Genomic DNA, 13,805 nt, shown 5'->3' on the forward strand with positions numbered 1-13,805 from the left:
GAATTGCACGGGTACATTATCAATTAATAACAAAGCTACAATTCAGAGGCGTGTAAGGTATAACTAACAATCATTTTGTTGCAGGTATGACCGCAGGAAGAGGTACAAGACCAAAGATTGGCGTGTGACACACAACGCATACATCCAATTATGGCAGACCGGGGACCAGTAGCCGGTCGATGCGGGTCCTCCACATGACCAGCACACCTTCGACAAGTATCTGCGGTGGCTTCACAGGTCTACAAGGACACATATCAAGCCTCCGTACACTAAGGAGGCGATTAACAAGGACGACGAGGAAGATATGATCGAAGATGTGTATGACGTTGCCACTAGGGATGAGACACAACTACAGAGAGCCCCGCTTCAAAGATACGTGGTAAGATACTTGAATGATATAATTTGTTATTCATTTGGTGTTAAGTATGTGTACTAAAATTGTCCAACCACATTTCTGTACCCAGGCGACACAATTGTCAAGGCTGTCCAACGAAGCAGCGTTTCGGCTTTACGAGTCTAAAGGGCAGGGGCCAACGTGTTCTCGAGGCTTTTGTGGAGGTAAACATAAACTTGTCCGTTCTGAAAATGTTTTTTTTAGTGTATATGCGTTTGAGAAATGCACTAACTTTAACGTCTATTCATGCAGAAGGTGAAGCGGAGCTGCAGAAAGCTATATCAGAAGTTGAGCTATATGGACACTCCTTGGGTGGAACCCGATTACCAGGCGCGGTGGGGTGCCACGTCTTCTGACTCTTTGAGGACATCGGTCAGCTCTTCTCAGTCGGTGATAGGTGCCACTTTCGCTGTGCGTACACCACTACATTATAGCATTGGGAAGGACCCTGTAAACGAGGATGACGATGACGACGACGACAACCACCCTCGGGCTTCCGCATACAGCACCACCAGTGGGACCCTTGGCAGCAGGACGAAATCGATATGTCTCAGCTAGGTGGTGCCCCGCTTGGTACCCAAGGAGCCTCACATGTAGTAACAAAGGTAGTGTCTTTAAATACGTAGGCTCCATGAACTAATGATCATAAAGATTATAAGTAATCGTGCATATCATATACTTGCAGGGTATGAGCTGTACCCACCGGCAACGCGACCGTACCAATGTTGGTTATACTCCTAATGTGTTGCCTACAAATCCAAAGAGATAGAGACGTTCGAGGGATTCTTACACTCCTGGGACTTAGTTGGTTATGTCGAACTTATGTCGAACGAATATTATCGTCGAAAACTTGCAGACTCATGAACCAATGAAAATGTTATGTGGTAACTTGTCAACTTGCGCACGGACTTTATTTATTTGCTTCATATTCATTTCAATGCGTCACAGTAGCACTTGTAGTTGTTTACAACACCGACAGCAGCTACCGTTCAATTGCAATTGAGGCTGGTCGACTTCTGTTTGCGTCCAGGTGCTGCCGCGCCACCATGCATGACGCGGTACAGGCTCTGCCACGTCACCGGTCAACGTCCCGGTCGATGCCACGTCATACTCCCGTCGCGCCACTATACACCATGGCATCCGACGCGGTCAAAATGTTAGTTTTGAAGAAGAAAAAAACAGCGTTAGATTTAAAATTAGTTTACGAAAAAGGGTTAAAAAAAATTCCCTACCTCGGGCATTGGCGTCCGGCCCACAGAGTTCCATGGCCCAGTGAAGATCCTGGCCTTCCCGTCACGCGACTCGCCTCGTGTCCCGCGATCGGACGGCTGGGACGCGCCGGCGCTAGTCGAACTCGGGTCGAAGTTTCCTTCCGACGTTGGTCGCTGCCTCGACTAGACCAGCGTTGCAATTCCAGCCAGCTCCGCCGCCCTGTCGTTCTCGCCTCTCCCTACCATTGCCGGAAGAAACGAGGGTGGCCGCCGCCTTCTCCCGCTCCCGCTCTTCCTCTCTCCATGGGCAAGGTCGAGAGCCAGGCCACTACTCCGGCGGAGGAGCCTTCTCCACCCGCAGTGGAGCCGTCGCCGCCGTCTGCTGCCCCGCCTCCATCCTCCCTTGAGGCGCTTGCCGCAGGTATGTGTACATGTGAAGCCCCGAAGTGTGATTTCCTCCACTTTACTACTCCGTACGAACTAGTTGAGTTGCAGTTGCGCTGGGTCTTCCCGTTGCTTGGATTTGGATGGAGCATTGGTTGAAGGGTGAACCTCTTGAACTGGTTACATTCGGATTTGAAGATTTTGTTTGTAGCTAGTAACCATAAATAAGACTCAGATGCGAAAGTAGGCCGATGAGATCGCTCCTCTGACATTGATGACGCAGAACTTGTACTGACCTCGATATCTTAGGCTCTTACCGATGCGGTAGTCTGTTGCTGAAATTGCAATAGTATTTACTGTTAATTTCGCCTCAGTGATGTTCTATGTCAAATAAGCAGGGGCATGGTCCGTAAGAAAACGAAGCTTAAGTTAGTCTGGTAGTAGATCAATGTCTGTCCAGAATGACTAGCATGACCAATCGAGCACATAGGTCTTTAAAAAGCTACTGCTTATACTTTGCCCATCACCATTCACCAAGGCTCAAGAGGTTTGACACACATATGAAGCCAATCGATGCTGCTTTCTAAGTAAACTTAGCAACCGTACCTAACCTAGTTCAGGGGCTAATCTATTGGCTTAAGGGTCCTAGGGTCATAGTTCAGGGGCAAAACAGTAGGTCAGCGCAAAATTTTGCTGCGAACTCAAGTTCTCCATGCAGCTTGTAACATAAGTTTCTTTATTTGGGTGCTTTCTTACTCGTGTGTTTAGACTGTTCTAATTTTGCATTTTATAAAATGTGCAGAGGCCATGTCATTTGATGAGAATGACACTGAGGAGGTAAAACCCTTTCCTTTTCTTGTAGATAGATGCTTATACTTCAGTCACCTATTTGCCTTACTACATCTTGGTACTCCGAGTGCCACTGGTCAGTCAAATAACATTTTGCTTGTACAGTCAATCGATGTGAAGGTACAGAAAGCTCTGGACTGTCCATGTGTTGCTGATTTGAAAAATGGTTCTTGTGGAGGTCAATTCGTCGATGCATTTTCTTGCTTTCTCAGGAGCACAGAAGAAGAGAAGGTTGCATTTCTTTCTTCTTCTTCTTCTTTTTTACTTTTCTGCAAGAAATTAACTTGATTTCAACTTATATGTGCTTAATGCAAGTTATGTTACATGTTTATGCATATTAATAATTGTGGCATGATGTTATTTACCAAACTTAACTCAGGATCGTAGCATGTGTGACCCCGTATGGCATGGCTCCAGTTCTGAGAAATTCATATTTGGATGTGGAGCTGTGGCCTGTGGGTTACACCTTAGTTGTTTGGTTGAGCTGGTTTCTTTGCATTCTAGGTAAAAAAGAGTCTCGACTTTCTTGATTTTAGTGTAGGAAATCCAGATCCGAGGTGGAGCCTGGAGCTTTTCCATTATGAAATTTGTTGGCCATAAACTGGAAAGGTGTTGCTAGATGACCTGATCGAGCTTAAGAAATTCGAGGTGTTGCTAGATGGGCCATAAACTGGAAAGGTGTTGCTAGATCACCTGATCGAGCTTAAGAAAATTCTTTGTCCTACGTGGACTTCCTTATGATTCAATAGATATAAAACTAATGGTATCATTGCCAATTTAACTTAAAGGGCGTACCCAGTGCAGAGAGCTCCCGCTCTGTGCGGGGTCTGGGAAAGGGTGTCAGTGGCAAGCCTTACCCTCGCCTGTGCAATGCGAGGAGACCGCGACTCGAACCCAGGACCTTCCGGTCACAGGCGGTAAGACTCTACCGCTTGCACCAGGCCCGCCAATTTAACTTAGACAAGACAATAATGCTAATGTAAGCCATTGTAACGTAATTCTATTGGTCAAAAGCACTTGTTGTCTTGTGGATATCTATGTACTTTTACATCAATAAATTTCATGTGTATGTTTGTTCTTCATATCTGGAAAACTTTTAAAATATTGAAGTGCTAACTTGACTGAGCTTAGGTTTTATTTTTCCTTCAAAATTTCTGGCTGTTTGCATGTTGCCACCTTGTCTCACAAAACTTTGGATCCTTCATAAAATTCAGTATCATGCACAACTTATTGTTGGACCATATACCACCATTAACTTTTTTATCCATGTCTTTTTCTTGTATAGATGAATTAACTAGCACCAAATTTTGCTGTCTGTGCCTTTCCAGGGATCAGATTGCGTGAAACCCTTCATCGCATTGCAGGACTGCATCAAAGCAAATCCAGAGGCATTCTCTAAGGAGATTCTAGAGGAAGAGGAGAATGATGAAGAGGCAGAAAAGTCCAACCTGAAAGTCAGAGCTCCATCATGGTCCAGAGAATCCAAGCCTAAGGTTTGAGATTGCTTGGTATTAATTGATACTGAGTGATATTCATCCAGTTTGCAGACGCACCTTATTCAACTATAAGTTCGCCAGTAGTAGATTGATTCCAGAGAGCAAGGAGGCATCATAAATTGATTGGCAGAAATACCCATATTTTGTGTGGTAGAAATGCCTCACGGTATTCACTTTTTGAGAATGCACACGTCATTTCAAGTATCAATCGAGAACCAACGAACTTGTAATTGGATTCCTAGATACAGCCATACGGGGCAAGTTTGATCATTACTGTATTATTATAATTAGAGTGTTTGGATTCCTAGATTATTGTGGTGGATTATTCTTGGTTTAAGTGGTAAATACTCATAATTACAGAAAAGTAGGTCCAAGGTGGATAATAGGATTATTGTAATCTATTGTATTAATTATAATATAATAATCAATCTCATAATCTAGCCTCTTTAGATCATGAATAGATTATTTTAGCTTATTATTATAATCACAGTGGATCCAAACGGGTTTGTAATATATGCACTAGTAGATTTCTGAACGAAACAATTTCCATGATGGTAGGTCATGTGTTAAGCTTGTATTAGGGGGTGTTTCGACCTAACTGGATTATAGTAATAATCAGATAAAATGATCTGAAAGTGATATAAACAACTCAAATTATGGAGTGGGTTAATCCAACCATCAAATTATTGTAATAATCCTGTAATTTATCTCAAAATTGCTTTTTGGAGATTATGGTCCCGTTCGGCTTACCTTATATCCGACTTGTTCGGGTTTTTTTTCAGCCGAAACAGTGTTTTTCTCTCAGAACATTTCAGCCAGAACAATATTTTTCAGTTACTTTTAGCCAAGTTTTAGCAAGTCGAACGGGGCCTATAAGTCATTTATACTCCAATTAAGGCCTCGTTTGGTAGGGCTTCGGCTCGCTCTAGCCTCTTGTGGCTCCTCATGATAAACCCTGCTAAATGGGCATCTAAAATATGGCTTCTTGCAAGGAGCCGGAGGAGCCGAAGCGGGGAAAAATGGTTTCTCTTGGCTCCTCACAAATCTAAAATAAATTATTACAAAACTATCACTAAGCTATTTTTGCCAAATGTTTTCCAATGCGGCTCTAACTCTAGCAAAGGAATTCCTCTCCTAGAGCTGGAGCCTTTTTAGGAGGCAGAATCTGCCAAACGGGGCCTAATAGTAATCCACCTCTATAATCTAGAGATCAACGGTCTAGATTCTTGTAGTCCATACTCCAAATCATTATAATCATATCTATAATTCAGATTAATACTCCCTCCTTCCAAATTATAAGATGTTTTGGCTTTTCTAGATACATTGTTTTTACTATGTATCTAGACAGTGTATATCTAAGTGCATGGAAAAACTACGTATTTAGAAAAAGTCAAAACGTCTTATAATTTGGAACGGATGGAGTATAATCCAATTGGGAATCAAACAAACCCTAATGCACTTGTTGCAGCAATTGTGAACATTGGGTTTCTAGGCCCTGTTCGCTTGAACTTATTAGCCGTACCGTTTCAGTGAAATAACAATATTTTTTTTATAACAAATCAGCATCAGCATCAACATCAGCCGTTTTTCTAGCCAGCCGAACAGGCCCTACTAGTTGTTGGTTGTTGGCTTGTTGCTATATTTATGTGCTTTACCACAATATCAATGGTTTCTTCGTTAAGGAGTCGATATGTGTTACAGATTTATAGGGACTGATTGGAGTGATTGGTTTGTTGCATTAGCATGTATTCAGACTTGTACAACATAATTTGTTTGTGTTTGGATGCCTCGGAGACTTATCTAGGTTTGTACGGTACTCAAAGCAATACAACATTAGCTAGTACACTAGATTTATTCGTATTATATTAGATAATGTAGATTCGTACAAGCCGATGGAGCATATAAAAACAGAATCTCCTCACCTTCCCACCTTTCCTATAACATGAAATATATGCTAGCGCATGGCGGTGACTACATGCGACATAATATAAGCAACTAAACAAAAATCGTACCAAGGATAAATATTGGGTGCAAACCCCTCATTCAAGTGAAGTCATGAAAATATCATTAAAACACACACTTAGAAGCTTTTTTTTAGATGAGGCACATCTATAGATGTACATTGTATTGAAAGTTGAGATACAAAATTTTTTTTCTAAACATTCATATGAAAATAACACATTTCAGGTGTACATGTACCGGAAGACAAAACCATAGAAATTTTATCCTCTAATTCATAAGCACACAAATTTATTATTTTCATATGATTTTTTCTAGCTATGTAGGACAATTTTGTCTCCATAGAACAATTAAACACCAAGACATTACATATATTTATGCTAATTTAGATTGCGCTGCATAAAGTCTAATGCAAACAAATAGTCACATTCGTAGACATTGCAAACCGTTAGAGCATTTTCAAGACTCTTTATATCCTTCATAATCTACAGGAATAGAGATTTTGGTGAAAAATAATCTCCAACATTCTCTTTAATCGGATCTCTAAATATAGACATTCTCTATTTCGTATTTCTCGCTAGTCAAAGATGGAGAATGAGGATAGCTCTAGAGCGCGCATAAGATATAGAAAAGTTATTGGAGGATACAAAGATATAGAAAATAATTTTTACTCAAATAACTCCTCAAATTATAATTTAAAGAGCAAATTTTAGAAAATAACTCTTCGAACGATAATTTAGAGAGTATAAATTTTTAAAAGACTATTGGAGACGCTAATGTCTTCTTTTTTTTTCTTTCAATCAACCGGAAAAAAAGAGAGCAGCTGTTCCTTACTGGGCCGCTCGGCCCATATTCCCTGCTCATTCAGTCGTCCTCTTCCTCCGAACCTTTCCGGTGCCGGTGAACTTTTTCCACCTGAACCGCGTACCACGATAAGCCCTAATCCCAGCGCCACCACCATGGCGACCACCTCTTTCTTCCATCCGCTCGCCGCCCCGATGGCCAGCGGCGGCGTTCGCCTCCGTCTCTGCCCGTTCAGCCTAGCCACCCCCGCCCGTACAGCGCCCCGACGACCGGCGTCGCTTCTCGTCGTCCGCGCCAAGCGCGCCGGCAGCCGGGCCCCTGCTGCCGCTGCCTCGCATCAGCCCGCGAATCCCAGCACGGTCCCGAAGCGGGACGTGGAGGAAGAGGTGGAGGAGGTCGAGGAGGAGATGCCGTGGATCCAGGACAAGGCGCTGGACCTCGTGGAGTTCACCGGCACCGTCACACAGGCCATCCCGGGGCCCCGCGTCGGCTCTAGCCCTGTTCCGTGGCTTCTCGCGGTTCCGCTCGCCTACTTCGGGGTCTCCTTTGTGCTCGCGGTCGTCCGCACCGTGCGCAGGTTCACCTCCCCGCGCACTAAGAAGAAGCGAAGGGTAAGTGTTGGCATCATGAAAAATTTGCTGTGGTTCCATGAGCGGAATCTCATCGCGTATTCGCGTTCTGCGGTATTTGAATACATTGTAATTTTCCGTCGTAACTGTATTAGCCCTGCGAATTACTAGATATATTTTGGAACATAGGTTTGCAGGGTCTAACTCCACTGGATTTGCTGTTTAGAGGGGTTTGCTTTGTCAGGGTGATGGGAAATGATAAATTGCACCCCTTCCTTCAGTAGCCAATTTGTGTTTGCAAACTTATCTATCTGTGTATACTGCATTACTGTATAGCATCTTGGAATCATGCTAAATAAACCATTTTACAGCCTTTCTTAAATTAAACTAAAATAGCCTGCAATTTCAGTTTTACAACATTTTATAAATTTACTCCTCTATAGATCATAAACTAGATATTTTTTTAAACATGTAGAGGTGCTAAAGCAAATTTGAGCTTGCTTTTTTTGTTGATTGCAAGCCTGATGTTTTTCGAAAATGGATTGCCAGCTTGATGTTATCCTAAGTTTGCCATTTTTTTTTCCTTTGCATGCTGTTTTTTCGCAAACGGATTGCAATCTAGAACTTTTTGGTGCCTAGGTTTTGTTGGCACTTAATAATGAAGAACTATTCCTCTGCAGGTGGGTAAGAATATATTCTTGTTGAAGTCTCTAGATGATCTGTTTCAGAAGGGCAGGGAAGCAATAGATTATCCTGCTCTTCAGGACCTAATGCAAAAGGTGTGTTGCCTATTCATCCATTAATTTTATATTTTTATTTTTGATTTGAGAAACTGATTTAGGGAAATGATATTGAACTAATGGTAGGTTGGATATACTTGCTTATTTACTCTATTGTTGGTTCTGCTCAAATCAAAATTTTACTAGCTATCAGTAGAGTTAGTGAGTTGATGATATTGTTAACTGATGCCGAAACCTATTAAAAATTGTGCTGCATAGGCCAGAACAATAATGTTCCTTGCAAACTGGTATTTCATTACACTGACATGTCTATATGTATTGCTAGGGACAAATAATTTAATGATTGTCTTGCTACTGGAAATTCTTTCCATTGCAAATAACAGATTCATAAATACTTTATGTGTGCTCAGACAGGATTTGACATGGATGATGTAGTAAGGAAGTACATCCGTTACACACTGAATGAAAAACAGTTCAATCCTGATGTGGTCGTGGATCTCATACATCTTAGGAAGGCATCAATGCTGGAAGATGCAGAAGTTGCTGAAATTTTAAATGAGATTTCAAGACGAATTGTCCGGGAAAAAGGTATAAGTATAACTAGTGCTGCTTATTCAAATACTAGAGTGAGCACAAGATGTTTTCAGGATCTCAGGCTCTGGCTGCTTACTTTTGCAAATCAACTATTTCTTTTTCTTGCTCCCCTTCAGCTGAAGTTTGTGGGCCTTTATGTTGAACCTTCTTTGTGAAACTTAGTAATGCCAACCATTTTTCATCTTCCATTCCATTTAATCAACAAAATTTTAGATTGGACCCTCATTTTGTTTTTAGACTATGTGCATAGCTGTTCTCCATATTATTATCAACTAACATTCTTTATTATTCATTGATGGAAAATTGATAACATTGTTATGTTCTGTCATTATCGGATGCAATGTTCTGATTACAAGTCCTGCAAAGTGTATCCAAAGAATCAATCGAAAGTGCATGGTTGTTGGGGGTGACCATAAGACACCTCTTATGCATGTTATTTCTACAACTTTGTAATTATTTCCTATCCTCTGCCAACCGGTCCCCTTCAAACCCACTCTTTGTTATGGGATGTACCATACACTAATTGTGATGTGAGACGAGTGGTGGCCTCTAAATTGTAGTTTTATTTCTTTCCTATTTTACTGGATCTGTAATGTCACACTTACTCCAGATATTTTTGTATTTAAAATATTGCAGGGCCAGTAGTTATGGACTTATCTGGTTTTACAGAACAAGGTTTTAAGCGGAAGCTTGCTGTACAAGCACTGTTTGGAAAAATCCTATACTTATCAGAAGTAAGCTGTTGATCCTCCATTTTATCACTGATTTTGTGATTCCAGATCTGTTGACCTTAAGCCCAGATCTAGATCCTGTACTTTGAAATGAACTGCTTGGGCTGTAACCAAAACCGGAAAAGGTTTGATGTTTCACTTCTTTCTGGAGGTCATTAATGAGTGCTTGGTTTGATGAACCATCTTATTCTGATTGGGTTAGGTCGTCTTATTCTATGGTTTGTTACTGATTAGCCTGCATAAAAGTTACCATGATGAATCAGATCTTAACGGAAAATGTTTGTGAATCTCTATCCAGCTTCCGGAGTTCTGTTCACGGGACAGCTCTCTTGTAGTCAAAGAAATCTTTGGAGTTACAGAGTATGTCTATATTTTACTATATATGGGGAATCCTTGTTTTTTTGTACCTCAACAGTTTTTTGTCCTGTCCATTTTATTGTGAAGATTTTTGCCCCTTGTTGGTAATTATCATTGTTTTCTGTTTTCTTGTGAGCAGTGAGGATGCAGACAGCCTGCGGATTCACACCCTCTCAGCAACAGGTGATATCGAATCTATACAAAAGATGGTCGACGATCTAGACATAGAACAATAGGGGCGGTTCCAGTAAAGGGACATGGGTGTACACATGTACACCCAATAATTTTCACTCCTGCCCTTCAGATGCCTCAAAAAGAGTGGGATTTTAGGCAACAGTCAGTCACGTTCCACGTGCGGTAGCGGAGATCGGCCTCTGCATGGAGTATGGATCATCTGTTGCAAAATTTGTGATTTGTTAATTGTTTTTTATCATAACATATTAAATTTTTTACGCTGTCTGACTATAAAAATAATTGTTAATTGTTAATTATATCTATGCCAACACAAATCAGATTTTGTAGGCTTGTGATTTTGTCTAACAGGTTTTTTATTCTCAGATCCTAAAATTACAGATTATATGTACAGAAATTACGATGAACTAAAGCTGCAATTTTAACAAAATATTTGCAATAGCCGTCATCTAGCAAGTCCCATATTTTTTGCAAAAAACTTCAAAGTTAGGAGGCTTGTCAAATAGCTAAATAGCTTTAGGTTAGGGTTTCGGTGCTTAGCTTCGCACAGCATAAGGGATGGAAGAGAAGAGGTCGAAGTACCTGGTTGGTGCTGGTCGCCGGAAGGGACCAACAAAAGCATCGGCACCTTAGCTTAGGGTTGCGGTGGCCCACTAGTCGTCTGAGCGAGAGGGGAGCGAGGGAGACAGGCAGAACGAGGAGGAAAGAGGGATGCAGCGGACAGAATGGGAATACAGGTTAATAGGTTATGCATGGACGAAAAAAAAAAAACTGCACGAGCTACTTGTGGGACGTGTTTTTCATCGTTTCTTTGAAAATTTCTCTTTTTTTATTTTTCTTTCTCTCCCTTTTATTTTTTTTATTTTTGTTGATTTCGTATCTATTCTCTTAGGCCTTGTTTGGATGCATGTGTATTCACTCCAATCCACGTATGTTGGAGTGAAATGGAATGGAACTTAGTTTAATTCCACTTCAACACATGTGGATTGAGATGAATACATAGCATCAAACAAGGCCTTAATTGGACATTATCAATGGCGAGTACAACATTTGTTTTAAATAACAAAAATAACAATGATATTTATGAGTATATAGTACATTGTAAATAAGTAAATGGAAATTTTTATATTTTAATAAGGTTGAATATTTTTCTATTGAAGCTAGAAGCCATTTTCACAAGAACATATACCAATTTCACAAACCAATAAGCTATAACCACATTTTTCTAAAATAAAAACAATTTTCTCTTTGTGACAATTTCCTAAGTGAACATTAAATATTTTTGTGCTAAACAGGGAACAATAGCTCCCGTGAACGAAGAACATTGCTATTCCTCAGTAAAAAAATGGTATGGACTCGTTAAGAAGTTATTTTCCATGCTTGAGCAAGAACTAATAAAGAACAATATCTCGTGAAAAAATTGAGTCTTCCTAGCACTCTCTTTTCATTCTACAATTTACTTTCTAAAGATTTTTATGCCGTAACAGGGTTAAAGACTAGGTTGCAAAATACTTTTGTATGTTAGAATAGTCACACTTCATCAACTTTAAACAAATTCGGCTAAGCGAGTGTTTATCATCCTCAAGACGCAAAGAAAGTAGAGACACATAGTGGCCTTAAGTCCATAGAAAAACTCCAATCGAAAACAAAGGTACACAAGTACAAGTTAAAAGTATAGGCATCGTTATGAGGCAAGAGCAAAAGAAGGCTTGACATGATAGTATAGAAATAGATATAGTCTAACCATAAAAACAATAATGCATTTAGAAAAGTATATTATACAAAACAATAATGCATAATTAATAAACTAAGAATGTTGCCACTCTTACATGACACTTGTTGTCTTTTATGGAACAAATATTTTTTTCTACAGGTAGAACATTTTTTTACTTGCCCCTTTGTAGTAGAATATTTTTTTGGGGGGGGGGGGGGTTAGAAACAACTAAATATTCTAGAGTAGAAAAAACAATGTTTTATTAAGATGAAAGAAATATTCTCATAGTAGAAAAAATGAAATTTCTAGATAAATGGTGAGTACTCATAAGACATAATTATCGTACTTTGGACAATAGAATAACCTATATCTAGACTTTTTTCATGAGAAATATCTAGTAAATAGATAAAGATTCTATATGGAATATTCTAGATCTAGATATTTTGTATAATGAGAGATATCCAGGAAATAGATAAACATGAGAGGGATTCTAAAATGTAGAAAAGTGTAGAAGTTGCCACCATAAAGCCATAAATACACACACACACACACACACACACACACACACACACACACACACACACACACACACACACACACACACACACACACACACACACACACACATATATATATATATATATATATATATATATATATATATATATATATATATATATATATATATATATATATATATATATGAGTGTTGATTCCATATGTACCAAGTCACCAAGTGAGTTATCAAAAGTTATGAAAGTATCCATCACATATTTAGTGTGAAAATACTTCGTAGCTATTTTAGAGTTTATAAGTAGAAAAGGTTAATAGTTTGTTTATAATGAGTTAGACATGATTATGAATAAAATAAAATGGAACAATATTTTGCACACCCAATTTCATAATACTGCATTCGCCACTGTAGAATAAGGTCCCTCATCATCGTCTTGAGTTATGGTGATGGAACAATGCTAAACATCTTCGTTGATAGTGTTGCAATTTTAGCTTCATGTGAGTTCTCTAACCTTTTCATTTAGTTTTCCAATTGTTGAATTAGAAGTTGAACCTATGAGCACATGATACTTCGGCTGAAGCATGTAGGTTTTGTAAATTGCCTCTTGATTAGACCAGTAACGTCTGGCAGTGTCAGACCTACCCATGATGGTCCCGTTCGCTTGGAGGAATCTGGATGAATTTGAAGGAATTTGTGAGAGAAAATAAGCCATAAACAGTAAAAAATCAGCTATGCACAGTGTTTTTTTAGCACCAGCCAAACGAGGCCGACTTGAGTAGATGAGAATATTATTATAGTAGAAAAGCACACGGCAATAGTGAGTTTATAAAACGCGGGAGTAATATTTATATCTACTCTGTTTTCTCATGATTCATTTTTTTTTCGACAAAGGGATTCCCCATTTCCATTATGAAGATAACGGAGATACAAGTGTTGCTGACAGGACCAGAAAACACCAGAGCAAAGCTTAACCAACCTTACCAAACTTCCTACCACCTTTTGACCATGCTAAGAGATAACAGAAGCAAACCCCAGCAAAAGTATTACCCATATGCAGTCTATCCCATAACATTTCCAGACCTGACAGAGCACTAGCTATTATTACAGAACTTCCACAAAAAGAGCTGGACTACCACTGGGAGCAGGCGAGCAGCAGTTAACAGTAGCAAAGATCAGCTCTATCCCATTAGTGTTGCTGCTCGTCATCTTCCTCATTTTGGAGCATCAGTTGGTTGTTCCCAGTGGGCGGAGTCAGGAATTTATGGCTGGGTATGCCACTTGTATGAAATTTTGAAGC

General features: G+C 39.9%; 2 protein-coding genes across 3 annotated transcripts; both read left to right on the top strand.

Moving 5' to 3' along the window:
• Nucleotides 1-1,722: 1,722 nt before the first annotated feature.
• Nucleotides 1,723-4,919, top strand: LOC136494063 (mitochondrial intermembrane space import and assembly protein 40 homolog). Of its 2 annotated transcripts, XM_066490204.1 has the most exons (5): nt 1,723-2,026; nt 2,792-2,826; nt 2,944-3,069; nt 3,627-3,755; nt 4,167-4,919. In XM_066490204.1, exons 1-5 carry the CDS (start codon nt 1,909-1,911, stop codon nt 4,335-4,337), a joined length of 579 nt encoding a protein of 192 aa, XP_066346301.1. In that variant the 5' UTR covers nt 1,723-1,908; the 3' UTR covers nt 4,338-4,919. The 2 variants fall into 2 exon arrangements, with proteins under 2 accessions (XP_066346301.1, XP_066346302.1); XM_066490205.1 differs by lacking the exon at nt 3,627-3,755 and having other exon boundaries at nt 1,739-2,026.
• A 2,238-nt stretch (nt 4,920-7,157) lies between these two features.
• On the top strand, nt 7,158-10,601 carry LOC136493447 (uncharacterized). The gene is made up of 6 exons (XM_066489531.1): nt 7,158-7,708; nt 8,347-8,445; nt 8,817-8,994; nt 9,637-9,734; nt 10,030-10,091; nt 10,228-10,601. Exons 1-6 carry the CDS (start codon nt 7,253-7,255, stop codon nt 10,322-10,324), a joined length of 990 nt encoding a protein of 329 aa, XP_066345628.1. The 5' UTR covers nt 7,158-7,252; the 3' UTR covers nt 10,325-10,601.
• The last annotated feature ends 3,204 nt before the right edge of the window (nt 10,602-13,805 follow it).

The sequence above is a fragment of the Miscanthus floridulus genome, chromosome 11, assembly GCF_019320115.1.
Source record: "Miscanthus floridulus cultivar M001 chromosome 11, ASM1932011v1, whole genome shotgun sequence".
Classification (NCBI taxonomy): Eukaryota; Viridiplantae; Streptophyta; class Magnoliopsida; order Poales; family Poaceae; genus Miscanthus; species Miscanthus floridulus.

Bases quoted from the DNA above. Each gene is read 5' to 3' on its own strand.
- LOC136494063 (XM_066490204.1), top strand. From the start codon at position 1,909: ATGGGCAAGGTCGAGAGCCAGGCCACTACTCCGGCGGAGGAGCCTTCT. The intron at 2,827-2,943 runs GTAAAACCCTTT...TTGCTTGTACAG, and splicing joins ATGAGAATGACACTGAGGAG to TCAATCGATGTGAAGGTACA. The intron at 3,756-4,166 runs GTAAGACTCTAC...GTGCCTTTCCAG, and splicing joins GGACCTTCCGGTCACAGGCG to GGATCAGATTGCGTGAAACC.
- LOC136493447 (XM_066489531.1), top strand. From the start codon at position 7,253: ATGGCGACCACCTCTTTCTTCCATCCGCTCGCCGCCCCGATGGCCAGC. The intron at 9,735-10,029 runs GTAAGCTGTTGA...ATCTCTATCCAG, and splicing joins AAATCCTATACTTATCAGAA to CTTCCGGAGTTCTGTTCACG. The intron at 10,092-10,227 runs GTATGTCTATAT...TCTTGTGAGCAG, and splicing joins GAAATCTTTGGAGTTACAGA to TGAGGATGCAGACAGCCTGC.